Source organism: Sinohyriopsis cumingii, chromosome 5, assembly GCF_028554795.1.
Source record: "Sinohyriopsis cumingii isolate HCF-2022 chromosome 5, ASM2855479v2, whole genome shotgun sequence".
In the NCBI taxonomy this organism is placed as follows: Eukaryota; Metazoa; Mollusca; class Bivalvia; order Unionida; family Unionidae; genus Sinohyriopsis; species Sinohyriopsis cumingii.
This window is the reverse complement of record NC_142965.1, coordinates 104348804-104370859: the sequence shown is the minus strand read 5'-3', so window position 1 is coordinate 104370859 and position 22056 is coordinate 104348804. Positions and strand designations below refer to the sequence as shown.

General features: G+C 34.1%; 1 protein-coding gene across 1 annotated transcript in view; it reads left to right on the top strand.

Moving 5' to 3' along the window:
- The window catches only part of LOC149799922 (uncharacterized), a 31893-nt gene extending 22568 nt beyond the window's left edge, over positions 1-9325 (top strand). The window contains exons 14-16 of the mRNA XM_089959377.1: positions 159-433; positions 2025-2545; positions 4342-9325. Of these exons, the coding sequence (XP_089815503.1) occupies positions 159-433; positions 2025-2545; positions 4342-4655 (1110 nt within the window). The 3' untranslated portion in view covers positions 4656-9325. The remainder of the gene's footprint in view (positions 1-158; positions 434-2024; positions 2546-4341) is intronic.
- The last annotated feature ends 12731 nt before the right edge of the window (positions 9326-22056 follow it).

The following is a 22056-nucleotide window of genomic DNA, read 5'->3' as shown; positions in this document are numbered from 1 at the left end:
TTAACTTGGAGGTGTAAGTGAGGCTGATAATTATTTATGTTAGCCTTTCGACGTAATATTTTGTAAGTAGTGTATATGAATCACTGCATAAGTAATAAATAAATATTTATTCAATCTGTACAGAAATAAACTTTTAGTTTTTTGTCGAATTCCTACAGGTGCTGTCTCCTAACCAAATAGAGCTATTAGAAAGACATGATGGAGATAATTTCACAGACATTGTAATCGTCTCGCCAAGACTTTGGGTCAAGCACGATGACATGTTGACATTTCAGAAGCCAGTAGTTGTTACCCTTCCCCTACTGTCACCTACCGACAAAGAAACAGAGTTCTGTCTTTTCGAATGGACGGAAAGCGATGAGGTGTACATTTCAGAGACAAACCTTACTGTGAAGAATGCCTTTTGTGAATTCACTGTCAACGGTTTCTGTGGGTATGTGCTCTGCGTCTGTAATTTGTTTAACACGTTTTCTTTTCCCATGAATTGCATGTCATCAGTACCTGCTCTATATATTGGGGTCCGCATATCACTAGGACTGTTTTACGGTGTATTAGGTGTAACAATACATATGCAGGAAACAAAACAACTGGAAACAATAATTTAATTAGTATTTGGTACATGTTTTATGATACAAAATATTATCATTACTAAACTCTACATTTGTACCATGTTAACGATTTTTTAAGAAAAACTTTAGCTCACTTTGTTTACAATTGAAAACACATTTCAATAGCAATTCTTTACAAATTTTGAAACAAGCTTAATTGCAAAAATAGACTAGTTAAGTATATAATATTTTACTCATGTGCAGGAAGGTTCGAAGCAAGGTACATATCCAACCATCCCTTATGACTTTTACATATGACTTCAAATAAGAGAAGCGTGCAATGAAAACTCGCCAACAACATAATCAATATTAAATCGACGTAAGTTATACTAAATATACCATAAAATCAGAGAGTCACTAAAGCTAGATCTTTTGCTAGTGTTGATTCACAGCCGTTATTTTCAATGTGCACCCATCACACGTGCTTTCCAACACCAACTTCTATGCTCACTATAAATAATATATATATTGTTGCGATGTTATCATCTTAATCTATGCAGTAGAAAGAAGCCAAGTGTACAAAAATGTAACAAGCAATTCATTTCTACATAATAATAAAGTAAAAAGACAAAAGACACTTAACATATTGTGAATTATGTTCTAAAGAATCCTAACTGTCGAATACTAAACAAAAATTATAGAACGTTCCGAATGAATTATAAGAGTCTTGAATGTCTTAATGTAACACTCTTACAATCCTGAATATATGTGAATATGAGTGCTAAACCATACCAATGTAGTGTGCAATTCAAAATGTCAATAAGCACTTCGTAATAAAATAATTGATTTAAATAAATAATTATTCTCAAGTTATATCTGAACAGAACTGAGATCACTGATCATATATTCCCATAACATGAAATCTGACTGAACTAGAGAGAGAGAGAGAGAGAGAGAGAGACTGACCCAACAATACAATAAAGGTTTAACTATAGAAAGCCACTAACTTGAACACAGTGTCGGTCTTTCAACTCAGATTCCAGTAAAAGTCTGATTTACTAATGGTGTCATATGTCATGTAAGCAAAACCTGTCACCCTTAATTACGGACGTAAATTAAGCACACAATATAGGTAAACAAGCCTTTATGTCTAGTGAAGATATCTTATATCCTAACATTTTTTTTATTGTTAATTGCAAAATTTAGAGGTGTATTTTTATGTTTAATTAACGGTGATTTTTAACTTAATTGTAAGTTACGAATATGTTTCGAATAGAAACGAAATCAAATGTATATTCCAGAAGTTATATAATATGCAAGGCAGCATAAGTGCACGGTGTACCAGGTAAAGAAGCTTCAGTTCAAATATTTTATTCAAAGTTTTCACTTTGATATATAATTATTCCTGTTGAATACCATATGCTGGGGTCGCTTTTTCTAAGTTTTCCACATAACTAATGTTGTATTTACTTGCAGTTATTGTCTTGGTAAACGAAAAAGGAATAGAAAACATCATCGACGGAAGATTCGCATATGTGGCACAAATTCAGTGAAAAGGGGCATGCTCAAAGAATGTATCATTTTTGTATTCGCTGACAGGACTGTTAATTCTACATTGTGGGTTGAAATTGTAGAGTGCGAAAACAAGGAGGCAGTACTAAAACAGAGGTCTAAACAAGAATTGGTTCCAATCATAAATGCCGAATCAAGACCCTTCACTATTCGATACGGACAACAACTAAGCGTTCTTGCTCTCGGGAACATATGTATTGCTAATCACTACCAGAAAAGCTATTTGCGTATTACGTTCAACCATAAAGATGAAAGCAATCGTCTACGATTTGATGTTGATATATTGGAAGCAAGAAAACGTGCTGTCTTGGAATTTCGACTGGGAAACAAACAAGTCCACGTTTGCCCATTTAATGCACACAGGTGGTTAACACCACAGAATGAAACATCGCATCTGGCGCCGAACCATCATGGCATATACAAAAGTGAGTACAATTATTTTGAATTTTCCTGTTGTATCCACCGGATATATTTAAGACTGTTTTTTCAAACGGACATGGATTGGGATACCACAAGATTGGTGTCCTTTTCTAAGATACTTAATATTGTCATGTGTTTCAAAAAAGGATAAACTGGAGAGACTGCGTAAAAGTTGATCGCACTGCTGATACCAATTATTTACAAAAATAAGGTAGCGAAAAGCCTTAATATATTGTATATTTCATCAAGAATTTATCATTTTGTGCTGTGATTCGTCATGTAAATACTGACCACGTGTTCCATTCCCAAAATTCTCAGGATGGATCTAATTGACAACTTGAATATGTATAAACCTGAATCAATAATATGAAGTCAGATATAGCATAATGTAACGCCCTACTGCGTAGATATAGTCATTTGAAGCATTTGTTGTCACGGCTATCGCTATGTACATTATACTGACTCATTTTTCAGTATGATAAAGCTACAACTCTATGGCTATACTTTAACAATCAGGAAGGGGCAAACCAACAATTGTTGTTAAATCTCACATACAATTCAATTATCAAAGTTACAAAATGAAAGTTTCTGAGGAACATACAGTATTATGAACCGAATCCACAATAATCCTAAAAAGTTATATATAGATCCAAATGAATGGAATGCTCTGAATAAATTTTAGATCCTCGAATGTACTGATCAGCTAGCAGACATATTGTATCAAAATGGCATTGTGCAGAACAGATTAGTATAATTTAAAATAGTCTCAGAATAATACTGTAGTCCAATTAACTCTGTAATTCCAACGAACAATCCACAACAAGTGTTTCCTCGCAAATAACATAAACACAAAATATTAAATACATCTGCTGTTAGATCAAGACAATTAGATAATAGTGAAATAATGGCCATCCCTAGCTAATTTGATACATGCGTAATAGGTGCAAACAAATTGTGCTCCTACTAGCTACGTGAAATTTTGAAACCTTCTACATCGTAAAAGAATCTACCTCTACGTATCCCTCCAATGTGCAATAACTACAATCCTTATAACCTGTTCATTATACTAAACTTGACCACATATATTTATAGATCCTGCGTAATCTAAAGGCATACTTAACATTTAAAATAGAACGTATAACCAAATACAAATATTAGTAATAGACAATCACTACAAGAACAAATATTACAAAAATAAAGTCAAACTTAACAGAGTATAGTTCATCCTTACCTCGACATATAAGTGTACCCGGTCATTATAATTTCAGGCAGTTAATTAATGCCATCACATCAACTAGAAAAGGTTAATTTTATCACAAAAGAGGGTATTCATTCAATACCTTTTTTGAAAGTTTGATGCTTAATGAAGTAATTTAATTCAAACGGTTTGTTTTCTTGGTTTGTTGTGCAAGGAAAATGCTGAAGATATTTGCATAATGAAAATCGTGCAGTTTATAACCCCACTTACTATTTATTTTTTGTATCTTAATTCCGTTTGAAGATTTAAAACACAATAATTAGAAATGAAATAAACGGTCTATTATCAAAGTCATTTTAATTGCTGATTTTTCAATAAGGGCAAAGCACCTCTAAAAAGAAGCATATTAAAATTGGACAATTTATATATCTAAAAATGACAATTTATTGTGAAGGAATAACACCATTACCAAAATAGGTGACTGATACGAAATTAAAATTGCTTTTCTTCCTATATAAATTATGTATGCTGTCAAGTACGTTCTATGCTGGAAGGAGAGTCGTTATGTCTGATCGTGATTAGAAAATGTGATCTTTTTTCCAGATCAGGTCCTATTTTTAAAAAGTCTAAACGTCCTTGCCGAGCAAGTTCCATGTGATGCAGTTACGACCTTGGCGATTGAGCTTAATGTATCCTGTAACGAGGTGAATAATCTAATGGAACATGGAAACAAAGGCTTTCAACTGACTCTGGAAACTCTGCTATTATGGCGAAACAGAAGTAAACAGGAAGAAATCGTCATGATCAATGAACTTGCATCAGCACTAAATGAGTTGTCTTTGAACAAGCTAGCGTCAACAGTTTTAGAAGCATCACGAGCGAATAGGTCTTTGAAACGTGAGGACTTTCAAGAATAGAAATGATGTGGCTAATGGATTTGCCATATAAATAACGCATTTCTTTCCGCAGAAACATGTATAACTGGTAATGAAACAAAAAAATAGTACTATCATTAAACTTATCAATGCAGACTAAGATAATGTCTGCTTTTTATGTTGAGAGAGGGAGAGATTAATATATATATTTTAATTGATACGTTATGCAAATGGGCTCCGAATGCAAGTTCCAACAACTCAAAGTTCCTCTTCACACAATATAGTACTATTTAAAAAACATGACACGTGGCACAAGAAATAAGAGGAATTCAACACATAAGCTGTGCTTTAAAATGAAAAACATGCTATTAAAAATACAAAATAAATATGTTAGGTAAGTAAACTGTACTGTTACCAAACGTTACAGAAGCGGCTTCGCTTCCTTTGCTTCGTGCTAAGCAGTTAGAGGTTAATGTTACGACTGTTCGGGATAATGGGGCCAAGTGGTACATTATTCTACAAGTCTGTGACAAGGTGCCCCAGTGCCACACTGCAGACTTCGAAGCGGTATGAATAAAACTGTTAGGGCATCGTTTAACTTCAAATCACACACACACACACACACACACACACACACATCAAACGTACGAAAGACAGAATTTACTATTTATTGCACCTTCGTAAATTATCAATTGATCATTATAATGTCTGAGAACCAAACATAAATCCCTTCATATTTATGATTTCAGGAAGAAGCATGAGTTAACACGCCTTCAAACCATAATTAATTCTCCATAAAATATATGTTATGTTAAATTTTGAATTGGGTTAAAGCAAATAGAAGAGGGTTTGTAGAGATGGGGACATGATTAAGCGTTACATTATGCATTGGAAATGAGTGTCAAGTGCAAACGAAACTATAATGATATGCACTATGGGCATCTACCCTACAGTTGTATGCAGTGATTTTCATATTGATCTAGTTTAAAAAGACTATATTGATGTCTGATCCTAGTATGTATATCAATGGAATTTCGCTTCCCTTTTAGTTTCACACTTACTAAATTAGTCAATATGTTGTATATTAATGACCATAATACACATGCACGCTTATTTTATTGCGGTAGTATGCTTTTTGTGAAAATATATTTTTTCTGATCCAAAATAGTTGCCTAGAGCCATTTTGTATGGGAAAAAGGAATTGGGAGCCAATTATGGCTATATAATTTTACAAGACAGAAGCTAAATAACTATTTTGGAGGAATTATTCTATTTCATAACATATATTGGTCGAGCAATACATGGACAGAGTGTGAAGTGCAATACTAGGATTACAAAATCCACGCAAATAATAGGAGAGTTAAACAACTCAACGTATATCTGCATATATCAAGACCGAAGGAAATAAACTATTTTGAAGATTGCTTTCAATTTTTTGTATTGACAGTAACATGGGAGATTACCAATACGGAAACACTTTTCATATCAGTCACTGTGTACAGCTGAACGATTTTATTGACTATTATGAACATAAATATAAATTAGTTTTTAAAAAACGTAAGAAGCTATGTTACTGTGAAATAAAGCATTGAATGAAGGTATACCCTGTGCTAATAAATATACAGACACAGACCTCATGACAAGAACAATCCGAGTAAATAAGTATTGATATTACAGTATAATAGCAAGGTCACTATTATTTCTATTTAACAGTTCAGCTTGAATATATACACACAGGAATAGTTCAATGAAAGACATAAAAATAAATTAGAACATAACTGCATACATAAGGTGGACTTGTATATATTCAAACAGAAAATGTGAAGTTTTGATATCAAATAATAATGATAATAATTACTTAATTTCTTTTCAACATATATCTTCGTATCTTATACGCATGTGCACTTAACATGTATGAATACATTCATTCGCTCATTCGTGCAACTTGGTTCAATGGCAAATCTTAATAAATGTTAAAATGGTATAAACAAGGCACGATTCAGGTTATTGAACTTAGTTATCGTGTGTAATATTTAAGCAATTAAATGTGTTTTTGTACCGAAATGACTAAAACACGTATTTACATAATTAACATAACAAACGAAACATAACAAAATATTAAAAATAATACAGCCAGCATATAACAATATACGATACATAAATATTACATACTTGCAGATGATGATAATAATAATAATACTAATACTAATAATAATAATAATAATCTTTCTCTTACACATATAGAATACGTGAATGCATTTGAGAAGGAAGTGACTGAAGAACTTGACAAGTTTATTAGCTTAAATTTTAGACGTCATTTTGTCATGTTTCTATACCAGTTACTAAGATAGTCAAACTTACTATATTCATTTATGTTTAATGATACTAATACTAACAATAATAATAATAATACAAACAACAACAGAATCACAACAAGACATCGAATTTTCGAGTACCATTTCATAAATTTCTTTGGGATTTTGGTGGGTTTTGCAAAGTTGAGGAAGATGACTTTGTACAAAATAATGTTTCCATGAGTTGTCTCTTTACATTGCAGATAATGATACTGCAAGGCAGGTTACCTGTACAATTGAGGACATTGAATGTCTTGCCCATAGTTTGTTACAACTTTTGTTTTCTCCTAATGAATTAGGCGATTTCACTATTAATTGTATTTTATAACATTTGGTCTTGCATGCCTCTGTTAATGAGGGTTCAATTACATATACGTAACCCGCCGCTTTTCATATGTCAAGCATTTCGTGAAATAATAATAACAATATATATATATAGTGTTTCAGTCTTTGCCAGTAATGTGTGATATCAGCCTTTCGCTATCGCAAGCAAAGAATATACCATGCCAAATAGATATAATGGATATAGCTATGCATTTTGTTGAATTAAGTTACTTACACACACAAACGTGAAATAAACTGACATCCTATAGCGCAAAACTAGTATCTAACTAACCTGAGCGCTTTCGACTCCGAATGTGTCTTTTTCAAAGACATGTACCAAACATAAATAAGAAAAACTAATAAAACGGAAAAAAAAAACTTGCGTTTGCACAACTTTCCATGACTATTTCTACATAAATGAAACCTTTAAATGCATCATGTTTCAATTATTATATTCCAACTTGGTGAGGATGCTAGACAATATTTTATATTGACCTAGAAATCTATGAAATATAACAACTAGACCTGTTATTTTATGTAAATTTATGTGAAATTATATCCCGGATATTTGATTGTTATAACAGTAATTATAGGCTATTTGGCAAAAATAAACAACGTAAGACAATTATTTAAAATAAAATGTGTCGGCTGATAAAATATAATGTTATTTGTGCATGGCTGTCATTTTATAGTCTTCTTCGTTTAAACCGCTTGGTTCTAAGGTGGCGTATCCAGAAATATTCGTTTTCCTTTTTGATTTCGGATTTCCATTTGGGGTTATGAGCAATTGCAATTCGTGTAATCTAACTGGAAACGTGGCCACGGGAGGAGAAATTGCTACAGATCTTACATGTGATGAGATAAATTAAATTCTGTTTTACACGTTTAGTTTTGAACATGTATGTTCAGTTTTGCTCTAGTCACTGTGCTAGAACATGTCATGGTCTCTATCATAATGTTGACATGTGTTGTATCTTTTCTCGCCACAGGGGTCAGATTTACTAGGGTGGTCTAGGTTAGTGATTGGTGTTAGCCTTGCCATGACTAGGATGCCCTTGTGGTTTTTTGGTCTCCGGTAGGCTACTGCATGTTTGTTCGGGAGGATCAACTTTCGCGCGTCACACGATTCCACGATGGGCCAATGTTTCCCGATGATTTTATCTACTTTGGGGTTGTCTGGTTGGTAGATCGGGATAAATAATATCCTAACAGCCTTTTCCCTGCATATTTTAGTAGGTCATTATTTGTTTAGCCCTTTCGGTTGCCTCCGCTATCAGAGCTTTGTCGTAAGCCCGCTAAACAAAATGTTTCGATAAATCTTCAGAACCTTTTTGGAATGTTTCATCGTTGGAGCAAATTCTGCGTATTCTTAGTGAATGGCTATATGGGTTGTTCCTAATGCAGTGTTTTGGATGACAGCTGGTTGGGTGGAGATACCGGTGTTTGTCGGTTGGTTTCGGGTAGATGTCTATAAGGAGGTTGTTTTCTACCAGTCTGCTTGTTGTGTCCATTATATATTAAACGATGAGTGCTTTTTCTGCAGGTGTTCAATATTATGTATCTATGAAATAAAAATTACTGTGTTTATATATTTTTACAATACAGAAGAAAAAATGCTGTTTTAACATAAATATAATGCCTTCCTTCACAAGTCAACATAAAATAATCGTGGTCTGTCCATGCAAATATTAATATTTATTTTTTCTGAAACAAGGGCAAATGCTATATATTGAATAGTGTCTATTGCATAACCACTGATGAAAATTAAATAGTAGTAAAAGCTATCGGTTAATGGGTGAGCTTATAGTGTCAAGTTTAGTGGCTAATTTTCTGTATTGGCTTATAGAACGTAATGTTGCTAGATACACATTCTATGATTGGGATTAAATCAAACCTAATAATGTATTGACCCGCATGCATTCTACGAAACAAAGTTTCTATTGTATCTTATTCAGGACAATTCACAATGTCATACTATTGTATCTATCATGAATGTATTTATAGCCACTATTTACATGTAGTAATCAAAGTAAACGCTGAATATATATATATATATATATATATATATATATATATATATATATATATATATATATATATATATATATATATATATATATATATATGTATATATATATATATATATACACACACACACACACATATATATATATATGTGGGTTAATTTAATTATTTGTGTGTACATTATGTACAATGGATGTGTATAATATCTTTTGAATTGATAAAATAATGAAGATTGTACATAATTTATAAAATTTCAAATTTTTTAATTTTTCAATTTATGTCAGTATCCATTCATTAAATGCAATTACGTAATTAAAAGAAAAACAAAATAAAATCAGAAACGAAAGTATAGATATCACTACTATAGTACATGTAAAACGCAAATCTTCAACAATATGTTGAATATTCTTTATGTCATTTAAAATCATGTAAAGACAGAATACCATAAAGTGAAAGGAAAAATATTTAGAAGAGCTACTTCGGATGATACCGTTTTTAAATAATCTTTGACAGAGTTGCGTCAACATTAACTATATCAATAGTCTGAAATGAAAATGCAATATACATAATAATAAAAAGTAATACAACTTTATCTCAACTTATTCATAAAGTTCTACTTTAGTTTCCAGTAGAGATATTTGTATCTTTAGGATTTATTTTTATGTACTTTTATGTATACAAATTGCATTAATCCATACTATATATTCATATATTCATCATAATATGCATTTAAGATAATACAATAATGTATTAGAACGATTTTAAGCCATGACATCATCTCCTTTATGTCATGTTGTTTATATCATTGATCGCTCAGCCAGCTTAGTCAGAGGAAACAATAAAGCGAAACAGGTCACATAAATTTTATGTCTTGGTGTTATTTACTATCTAATATTTATCTAGTAATCCTAACCAACACTATGGCATCAAAAACATGACCCATGTATTATTAATTGAACGACGTCGTTAAAATCATCGATGGAAAAGTTAGTAGAAAAAAAGAGAGAAATGGTCTACATGTACGATTTCTTGAAAACTGTCTGGAAGATCAGCTTATGCTGAACGGATTGTGATTGCAACTAAAATTCACATCGGGAACGACACCTCGGCAAAACAAGTCACGAATGTATTGACCCGCTTTTGGAGAACGTTTCTTTAGAAATTTGTTAAATGTTAAATGAGCAACATCAAAGGAGACTTATCGAGATAGGTCAAGAATTGGAACAGTGTAGAGATGAACAGAAAACATCAGTACCAGGAAATATCTGCAATTTTGGCGAGGAGGTACTTACAAAATGGAATTTTAAAAAAATGAACTACTGTCAATACAAATTAGAACGTTACAGAATCTAGAAAGAGAAGAGGACAATTAGTCAGTACAAGGAATAGCGTCATCGTCAAAACTGACCAAGGCTAAACCAAACATAACTGTACAACAACCGAGGGAATCAGTAGGGAAGAGTACGGAATGAACATGTATCTCCAAAATCAAGACGAAACAGTCACCCAACTCTCATAGACAGAAATAACACGAAGAAAACATCTCCATGGACAATCAACCGAACAACGTAACAGCCTCAGGTACGGAGAAAATAACTTATGCAGAAATGGAGCGAAACAGCTTGCACAAGCACATCGCTAAACTTTTACAACAACATTACACTAGCTAATAAAACAATCCTCGAAGACAACTATTGACACCAGAAACTTCAGAAAGAACAGGAGATTGTTTAAGATGCAAAGCAAGAGCTAATGGAGAAAAGGGAAGAAAAAAAAGAAATTGAAAGAGAAAAGGAGACGGTATTAAATATATCTAATCAAATTCTAAATGACAGTGACTATATTGTTTAGGTAAATGTTTATCATATCGGCCAAGATCTAAAGTACATGATACCATTAAGCTAGCAGAACAGTTTTTTAAGCACACGCGAAGATTAAAATTGAAAGAATCTTATTTAGAACCAGTTACATATTCACAATATGAAATAAATCCTTAAGCCCTTTTCAATAAAACAATAGGTCTTCGTTTACGCCTTCTGATGGACATTATATTTACCTCGACTTTTACACTGAAGCGACTAAACAAGAGATTTTAAATAGCAGCCCTAAAAGAAAACATTTTACAAATATATCTAAAGAAGAAGTAAATTCTTTACGTACCTTATCTAAGAGGAAAGCATCATTATTTGAAAAGCTGATAAGTTTATCAGTATAGTAAAAATGAATAAAGAAGTTTTATTAAAGAGGTAGAAAGACAATTAAACGATGCAGTATATTATAACAAAATTTCCCATAATTCTTCTGAAGAAATTAAAGAAGACTAAGCAAATGTATTATTTGCATTTCTATACACAATTGCTCCATATATGGTGAACTGGTTATCTTTCCAACAATAATACACACACCTCAATTTTATATCCTACCTAAAACGTATAAAACATTTGATAAATCATTACCTTTAGGGTACCCAAGTAGACCTATACTTTCTACTTGTAACTCATATTCTAATAATATATCTAAGTACATTGATCATATTGTACAATCATTAATGAAATCACTACATTCGAATAATAGAAACTCTTCCAATTTCATTGCCAAGCTGAAATTGCCGAAATCAAATGAAAGGTCGTTCCTAGTTACACTAGAGGTCGATTCACTCTGCACTAATATAAATATTATACCAGACAACGATAGTACAGAAGCGTGTAAATATTATCTTGGTATAAATGAAAATACACGTTCACTATGGAAAGAAATTTTAGGTGATTTAATAAAATGTGTGTTTAAAAATAATTATTGTTCCTTTTGGCGATGCAAACTATCTTGAAATGTTGGGCACATGAATGGGTAATCCTATGGCGCTCTTTTACGCATTACTGTTTATATTGAGGTTAGACCATGTGTTTCTAAAAAATGTCTTTTCAGAACAGATGTTTAGTTAGGATTTTTAGATGACACTTTTATGATCTGTAGACATTATTTAGAAGACCTTTACTATCTCATAAACTTTTCAGTATTTATATCAGGGACTTGCCTGAAACGCAGTCGCGCAAGTTCATTTACGCAATGACAATGCTCTCGGGACCCAAAGTCGCTCGTTTAATGAGCTAGAGGAGGTACTGAACAAGGATCCAGAGGAAATGATGGACATCTTTAAGAAATGGCGCATGCAGCCAAGCACAACAAAGACAGTACTCAGCATCTTCCACGTTAACAATGCAATTGCGAACCGTGAGCTGTGTACCTTCCACACTGGGCTGCACCTAGAACACAACCTGATGCTAACGTACCATGCTGTGACTTTGGACAGCTCACTGACATTCTACAATCACCTGAAGAAAACTACAGCAAAACGGATCACTCGAAACAACATACTCCGCAAACTGGCTGGCTCGACTTGGGGAGCTAGTGCTCAGACACTCAGGATATCTGCACTGGCCCTCTGTTATTCGACAGCCGAGTTTTACGCTCCTCTCCGGGCTCCATCGATCGTTCTATACCAAGCTAATTGACGTCCAGTTCAACACAACAATGCGTGTAAGCTCTGGAACACGACGTCATACTCCATTACCATTGCTGCCGGTACTACACAACATTACTCGAACACATCTCCGTCTCCAGGAAGCATCCACAAAAATCCTGCTGCGTTTTGTGTTATTGAAAACCTTCCATTTTACATGGACATACTTCACATCCAGCCGTCCGCTTGGCTTTGAGACATCCAATCTGGTTATGTCCGTTGTCGGAGAATATGACGTCTATTTCGTCATGGAGTGATATGTGGTCTTCAACAGACGTCGTTAACGACTCTCTAGCAAGCTGAACCATCTGTCTGTTCTCCTAGCCTTAACCTTCCACGACATTTGTGGACCACACTGAACCATTTCCGGAAAGGACAGTCAACCTTGTCCGTTGAGGTCAGGCCACTCACTCTTTGTATAGCTGTGGATCTCTGCAGACTATATCACACATCATGAACAACTGTCCACTGACAAAGTTCCCCGGTGGACTGTAGGCTCTGCACTTGCCAGTAGCTTCTCGTGGGTCGGTGGTTCTTTCCGGGGTTTTCCGGGTTCTTCCTCCACCATTAATACTGGCCGCCATGTATAGCCTATCGTGCTGAAAAATGGCGTTAAACCCCACAACAACAACAAACAAGTAGGCTCTGCATCTTGTTAAATGGCTGGGCATGTACTGCACACGATACATAAATAAATTATATTACCAATTTAAAATATATTATAGATAAAATTCATTATGCATAATAATTTGAGTAAGAAAACTGTTTATCTCTATTTATTCATAAAGTTCTATAAAGTTATGAAACATTCGCCAAATTTGGGACCGTATGGGACTTTGATTACATTAAATTGAGGCAAATTACGATAATTTAACATAAATGGGACGGATTGTGACATTCTAAAGAATAATATTTTACTGCAGTTTGAACAATAGAGGGCAATGGAAATTTAACAAAACATATGGTATTATGGGGATTATAGGAATGTAACACTGATGGATAATATGCATTATGAAAACTTAAAATCACCAATGACACTGTGGTGCTTATGTGAACACAGTGAAACACTTTTTACGAACTACGGTGGATTAGCGACACCTGAAAATAGACAATGACTTCTTATTGCATTCAAACGTTTTTTATCCCAACAATTCTTTGGTACTATTCCAAAAACACACATGCTAACTATCTATTGAGGAATGTATGGTATAATTAATCATCACGAACACACCATCTTAATAACGACGCATACGTAAGAGAACGAAAATGAAGTATTCTTAAAGTTAAACACGTATAAATTGTCATAAAGTTTGAGCGAATGATGAGTTAAGCCATAAATATTAACAAATGCAAACCAAAACACATCTTTAATATCCAAAACACAATATTACAAACTAAACGTATGAGAAAAAGGGGCATTATTTCATAATATAATATAGTCTACACCCGGAAAATTCAATACACATCTTTAGCATTAAATATTCACACTTGCCATCAATAAACCACCTTTACACACAGAATGGGTGAGGAAAACGGACATCATGTTGGTATGGAAAATGAATGTTATGTTATGGACACTACCACATGCTTAAGATTTAACATAGATCAATACCTACAAACAATGATTCGGGCTACGGACGAAGTTCAACGTTTAAATACAAGCGTAAACGTTAACACACGCGCAAATGCATACAGTGCATGTCTGATTAAAGAACGTTGTTCATAGAGCAAATAAGACCAGGTGAGTTTAAGCAAATTAATGGTAGGTTCATCTGCGAGCTTGCATTTTGCTTTGAGACTTCTGCTTTCTACATTGTTTTAGACTCACAGAGCCATCAAGAAAGGACGTGATATAATCGACACAAATATATGCTTGTCGTATTCTCCGCTTTGTACTGCTCGCGAAATGGACACGCTATTATGCTATTATATCGTAATGTTGTCTTGCATCAATGTGAGAAAAAGGGTCCAATATTGTCGGATGTATATTCTATATTCATCATTCGCGCCTGGCAGATTATTCTGATATTCACAGAAAACAATTTGGCATATAATGCAAACAGCTTAAATGAAGTATTTTCTTTATATTACTAGAGAAGAAGTCTCTGCAACTGACAATATCCAGTCTTCTTCCATCGTACATTACTACGGCAGTAGCTACAGCTTGAAATATGAATTACCAGCATCACATAATCAGTGTCGCTATAATATTGGCTTTAGTTTTTGAATATATTAGATAAATAATTTAACTTAGAGCTTAAAGGACTCTCTATTTTGCGATTCCATTCAGACCATTTTTACGTTCAAATGCACACCTGTCATGACATCAATGTGACGAGTCACGTTCAGCTGCAAGTTGAATATTCTTTACAAGTATATTATTGTTACGACACTATGGTCTTAAGGTAAGTAAGCCCCAAAAGCAGAAAATAAGATTGTAATTTTGTAAACAACTTTTTTCTGTGATTGGGGATCATCATCATAAGGTGTCATGGACATTGTATTTCTTTTATAGAGTTATACTTTTACTACTGTTATGTATATTTAAATTAGTTGTTTGTTAGTTTTATGTTTTGTTTTAATCCATTATATGCTGTTGTAATCTAACATTGTTTACAAGATTTGACATTGCCCAGAATTGAATTTTGTTTTGTTTATTTTTTTATTTGATTGAGGTAAACAGCTCATAAATAAAACTTTGTATCTGTTGCTGACCTTGTTCCAAGATCAATGACAGTTTTGGTAAACAATTCTGTAAAAAAATAATTATTATCTTTCTCAGAGTAAGAATGATTAAGTTGAGTCAAGGTCATACCTGGACTATGTGATAATTATCATGTAACAAACTTCTAATTTTTCTTAGAAGCATGAACTTTTGTCCCCCTTATGGGAATCTGTTTTGCGTTTTTGTTAGTCTTATAAATGATGTTATGATAAGAATTATATCAGTCGTGTCTAAACACTTGAGACGTCAAGTTGTTTTATGTTCTGTCCAGTTTGAGGCTGAATTGTTATTTTCTTCAAATTATTGAATTTCATGTTCTTGTTTTCTCTGGAAATACAATAGTGCTCTAATAATTCTTGGATAAAGACATTTACCGAATTTTTTGCGGAATTCACAAACTGGAATAATATTTTCTGTAATTGAACAAGAGACTGTTGACAAATCCATACAACGCTGACTATTGCATACGTCATCGCCTTCCATTTTGGATTTTCATCTGATTTGAACTGTGATTCACTTAGAACATTTCATTGATATGACTTGTGCTTTAATTCTTGGATTACAATTTGGATTTAAATCGCAATACCGTAAGTTCATTTTTCTTATTTGTTTACTTTGTGGTCTATGGAAATAAATTATTTGTTATATTTTGCAAAGCTTGCTATTTTCACTCTGTTCTGTTACTTATTTTAAAAACACATACTCGTAACACTACGAGATTTCGGTCATACCATTTATGGTAACAAAATTTATAATCTTTCTAAGGCAATGAATCTTTTGATTCTCATCCGGGGTTTAGTTTTGTATCTTAATTTGTCATACAACTGACGTTTTCCTAAAACATATGTTATTTATTATTTAAGATCTTGGAATAATCATTCGTTAATGTTGCATACAGTCATTCATTTGGGCCGGAATTTATCTCTTCAATTTATTGTATCCAAGTGACTTTTCTCAGGAAAAATAAAGTGATCATAAAAAATAAAATAGTTTTTTTTTTTTTTTTTTTTTTTAACAGAGACATTTATAAAGATTTATTTTGAACTACGACCAGAAATTGTATTACTGTTTTTCAACCGAAGATGGTTGGTACAACTGCACGATTCAGGCCACCGCTGGCGCATCAACACATTGATCGTTTTAGTGATTTCCGCTGAGGTTTATTCAGAACTTTAATTATCAGGACTTGTGTCTATATTTCTATGTTTATTTGGGCTATTATTTGCAATACTGTCAGAACATTCTTTTTTACACCTTCACTTTGCATTCTAGGGAAATAAATTATTTGTTGAATTTTACAAAGCTTGTTGCATCGCTCTCTATTCTTTTACTTATTTTAAGACCATTTTTTCTTAATATATTAATGTGGCTGTTTCGTTGCTAGGAAACTGTTCAATCATATGCGGAGCTGCTATCATCTATTCAGGGGGTAACTTTATTGGTACCTTGCCTAAACTCATCTTATCGACTTGTTTGTCATTGGGACGTATTGCGCATCGACACTTTTCATGTGCCCTTATAGAGCTTTTTAATAATTTATATACACTTGATGCGCTAGTTGTCGCACGTGAGTCTTATCATAAATTTACCGCGCCTATAGATTACATGGGAGCGACACTTGGGGGTTGGGTGTCAAATGATAATTATATAGGTGCTAATACGTGCTAATAAGTTTATCAAAAAAATGGTATCATATGGTTAAAAGCTTTTATAGGTTCAACATTTATTTTGCGGCCAATGTGTATATAGAGTAAAACGTGTACATGGGGTCGAACGGGAATGTTAATGGTAAGGGTTTTTAAGGTTTGGTTGTTGTCAATATAGACATAGATAAACACATACACTAAAGATTAGCGCAAATTGCAATTAAAATCAATATTTTTCTTTTCTAGATATCTGGGTGACCATAATAGGGTCTGATTTTTCTTCTTTCTCTCTCCCTACCACCGTTTCTTCTACGATGTCTTCGTGAAGGTTATTAGCTTACACTAAGGCTGTTCTTTGGTATTGTATGTATCCTCAGGGATCCAATTTTGATGATTCAATATTCTACGCGTTTCCTGGACATTCATCAGATTGGCACTGAGACGTATAAAGTACTGTCCTTTTCTAACCATGGTTTCAGTTTCCTTGCTTCTCCCAAACCTGAATCATCATATAGTTTGCAACGAATAGCTGGAAATACGTAGTTTTTGACGCCCGTTTTCGTTTCTATTCTTTTCACCTTCTTTGCTGCTTTAAGTTTTACCACGTTTCCGACTAATCGTAAAACGTCTTAGTTGTTTTAAACGAGGATTTGTGATTGCTCTAAAGCTAAGTTTTCGATTTTCCCTAGTGGTAAAATATTATTTTAATATTATGAAGTGTTGCTTGAATTGTGGAGTTGATAATGAGACCGATTATATATGTATGATATCGGGGCTTATCCGTGTCTGTCAATTTTGTGCAACTTGCATCTTTGTCGCGATGGAGAGCTGGATAGGCCATTCATACCCTATAAAAAACGTGGCGGCAACGATCTATCAATCCCCTCTCCAAGGAAGGAACTCCCCATCACACAATATATGCAAGTGCGATTTGCTCGTTTTAAGTCTTTTAAGTTATTTTTGTAGATATTTGTCATTTTTGCGAAGTTTTGTATTGCCCTCTTGCTGAGAATACCAATGTATCTCTTTTCACCATGGCAGAAAGGTATCCCAGGATATAGTTATATATCAAATCGATATGCTTTGCATGAATTGTGTGGTCGAGGCTGCGAGAGTTATATACCCTGAACTATGCGTTTGTCTTCGCTATATTCGGAGCGGCACTGTCAACCTGGTAGAGTGTTTCTGGACTGAGTGGGGCAATATGGACAGTTAATGCCCACTGCCTGGTAGGAACCTTTCAAAACTGCGGTCTAATTTAGTTTATTTAGCTTTGAATCATGTTATGATTTTAGTGTCATGTCAGTTCAGCACTTGACGTGAGCTGACATTTTGTTGTTTGCTGGGTTCGCTCAGTTCTGGTTCTTTACCGGCCCTTTTGTTTCCAGGTATGACATTGTGCGTGGGCACCCACATACATACTTCAATATGATTATTCTGGTCCAGTATTTAGAGTCTCAAGTTTACTTCACGGAACAAACATTATATGGCAGAAGAGTTACCTAACTCCAGATAGCACAGCACGCTGAGATAGTCCTATATCATAACTGTTTTCATTGTTTGATTGTTTCGAATCCATTTAACTGCTTAGTTTATTGACTAGAAGGAACTCGACCGTGAGAAGAGTGGTCTGGTCGGTCCACCCCCTTGAGATTCCAAAGTAGGTTTAGGTCCAGTTGGCATCATTTAACTAGCCCAGCTATGTGCTCATCTATGGTAGGTGCTTGTCAAATAGCATTGTCATGAGCTTAACCATTAGTTTATTATTGAGATATTGTTCGGGAGCTTAACTTCCGGATTTGTTCTTAGGGTAAACAGGACGCATATTTTTCTGCCGCGTGCTGGACTGAAGTCCCATCTATGTGCTCATCAACGAATCTAAGTCAGTCCCGACTGCAGTTTGTCCACCATAGCTTCACCGAAATGGTTGATCATTTTCCATACTCTTATGTTGTTGTCAGACTGACAATACGGGGCTGGTCTACTCACAGTTCCAGGTCGTTTCTCAATTGCACTACTCACTGAGTGATTGAGTGATCTTGGATTCCAGATGCATATTGGACATGCGCGTCGACACCCCTGACTAATATCTGCCCGCGATGTGGGGGACGACTTGCGTCTTTACCCCTTGCTGCATGTGTTGACTGTATGCATGGCGCACTACTTAACTGTACATTGATTAGTAACAAGTAATAACTCTAGACTTTACTGCATTCACATCATACTTCTCCATCAACATGGATGGACAAGAGACGATGGTGGAATGGCTCGACCGGAGCCACCAAGCTTTACCAAGATTATACTGGAATTCCGCATATCTACATTAAACGAATTCTTCTCAGTTGTCTAGTACTGGCCTGTCTTCCAATCACGTAATTAAGATCCAACTGGTTAGTTTAATAATTTACCTACTGCATCAACTCTTTTCAATTTTGTTTACATATACTTACGTTTGTTCTGAATATTGTTTGGCTGATATAGTTTTAGCCCACGTGTGTTTTGTAGCCACATGAAAACCTAGGCAACTATGCTATTATTGTAGACCTTGCAAGGACATTTGTTCACCCTCCATTGGAGGAGATAGATATTGTTTTAGACGACTGTGCGGTTCGAACTTTCATCTGGTTGTGTCTTTTGCTTTATTTGGCGACGCTAGATCCTCATTTTGTATGGTAGTCGTCGGTGGTTACAGATTAATTCATTTGTTAGGCAGTTCTACCAGGATGTTCAGGAGACAAGAGGAACTGGGTAGCTGGCAAATTTCTCTCCAATTTTCTGTCGATTTTACGCAACCTATTTAAGCCGTCTAGTAAGTCACTTGTCTGTCACACTGTAGGCTCTTTTTCACTGATACAGACTGTTATATTTATTGTCTGCGTTACCTTATTTTAGTCTCCCACTACGCTGCTTATTCCCAAGAGGTTAGCGTGTTTAAGAAGATTATTTTTCCCTTTAACCTTTAATCTGACTGAGGTAATTCTTCTCGATCTTTCGCAAACCATTCCGGATTAGGGGTTCCGTGTCGGAAGAAAAGGGAACATTTTTCATGCTACCACTTTTGAGTTTTGGCCGCCTGTTTAACATGTTTTTTGTGGGGTACTGCTGGTGTTATCATAACACTAGGTACTGAGTGGAGGAGGTGTGGGCATTACGCTTAATTTGTTTTGGGTCTTTCGGCACACAGTTTTTTCGTTATTCCCTCAAATGTATTCTCACAATCCCTGCACTGTCTTCGCCGCTGCATTGATGTAATTACTTCTGGAATTATTGGAAGTTGCGTCCTTGTTTCCGTATTTGTAGATTGAGGCTTGGTTGTTGATGGGGTTGATCTTAAAAGGTGTGATCAGCCTTCACGTAGGATCCATTTGGATTTGACACTCAGTAGCCATATCTGTGTTGCTTGTTCCTTCTGTGCCTTGCTTGTCCTATTCATGGTCCCGTCCTTAGTGGCTCCTATTTTGGCTATTCTGGTTATCATTAATTTCACAAGTTTAGTGTTTCATTGGTCAGACAAATTTTAAGGGTCTTTGGATAAATTAAAGGCTATGCTCAAGAATGCTTATGTTCTTACAGCTCCATATTTCAGATGATTATTTAAAATGTCCGTTGATACAATTGATACTGTAGAGTTTGGTGGATTATTGATTCAGGAAGAGAAAATGTTGTCGATCTCTTGCGATTTTCATTTTTAAAAAGTAAAGAGGTACAATATAATTATTTTACAATCGAAAAGGAATGTTTGGCAGTAATATTGGCAGCGATTGTTGGGGTTAAGTTCATGTTTCAGGAATACAACATTGACATTAGTCACGGCAAGGAAAAAGATAATCTGAGTGCAGATGAACTTTCCTATTTAAAGAGATGCTATATATATTTATTTTGTATATATTTTGTATCAGTCATAAGAGATATTCCGGTGTAATTTTAATTATATATATATATATATATATATATATATATATATATATATATATATATATTTACTAATATGTTAAAGAAAGCTTTGTTGTATAAGTTGTTATATTATATTTATGAGGGTGTGTTTTAAGCATACTTATTTTTGGGTTTTATTTGTGATGCAATATTTTAGATGAAAAGGGCAATTTTTTAAACATCTTGCATAGCTTGAAGATAGTTCGTTGTAGTTCTAGTTGGATTAGACATGTATGCCATTAAGGCATTTTGACCTTTGGAGGTATACAAATATTATTGTTGATTAAACGAAATTGATTTGTGTGAGTTGCTGTCTTGGGTTTTCCCCTTTGATATCGTGACTCACCTAACGGCTCCTTCGTTAGCTGCTAAAGCAACTGAACTTGCTGACAAGTTGAAATTATCTTGCAATGAATTTTTAACCGTCGTCCAGTTTTCAAATTTTGTCTTAGTTTCTTATCTGATATACAATAGCATTATCGATTATTCCTATATTAAACATCAGTTTTAGTAGAATCAGTTTTAGCTGTGTTCAAAGATTTTGTTTATTTCAAGTATTCATTTGCGTTACACTGTGGGTTTAAGCTTTAAATATAGTTATTCATTTTGTAATTTTTGTGAATCTATTTTTGATTATATCAGTGTGATACATGGAGACTGATTGAACATCGTGCTATTGCATATTGTTTACAAATCAGCATAATTCACTGGAATTCATTCAGAACATTATTCTAACACATTTGGAATATTCTATATGTTTATATTCTGATATAATTTTCATGCCTATTTAGAAGTTTATTCACCATACTGTAATATATTTTTAATTTTTATATATTGTATTCTAGGCAAGAAAATTAATTGCTGAATTTTACATAACTATTTAGGTTTTGCTCTTTTCTATTACTTAGCTTATTAC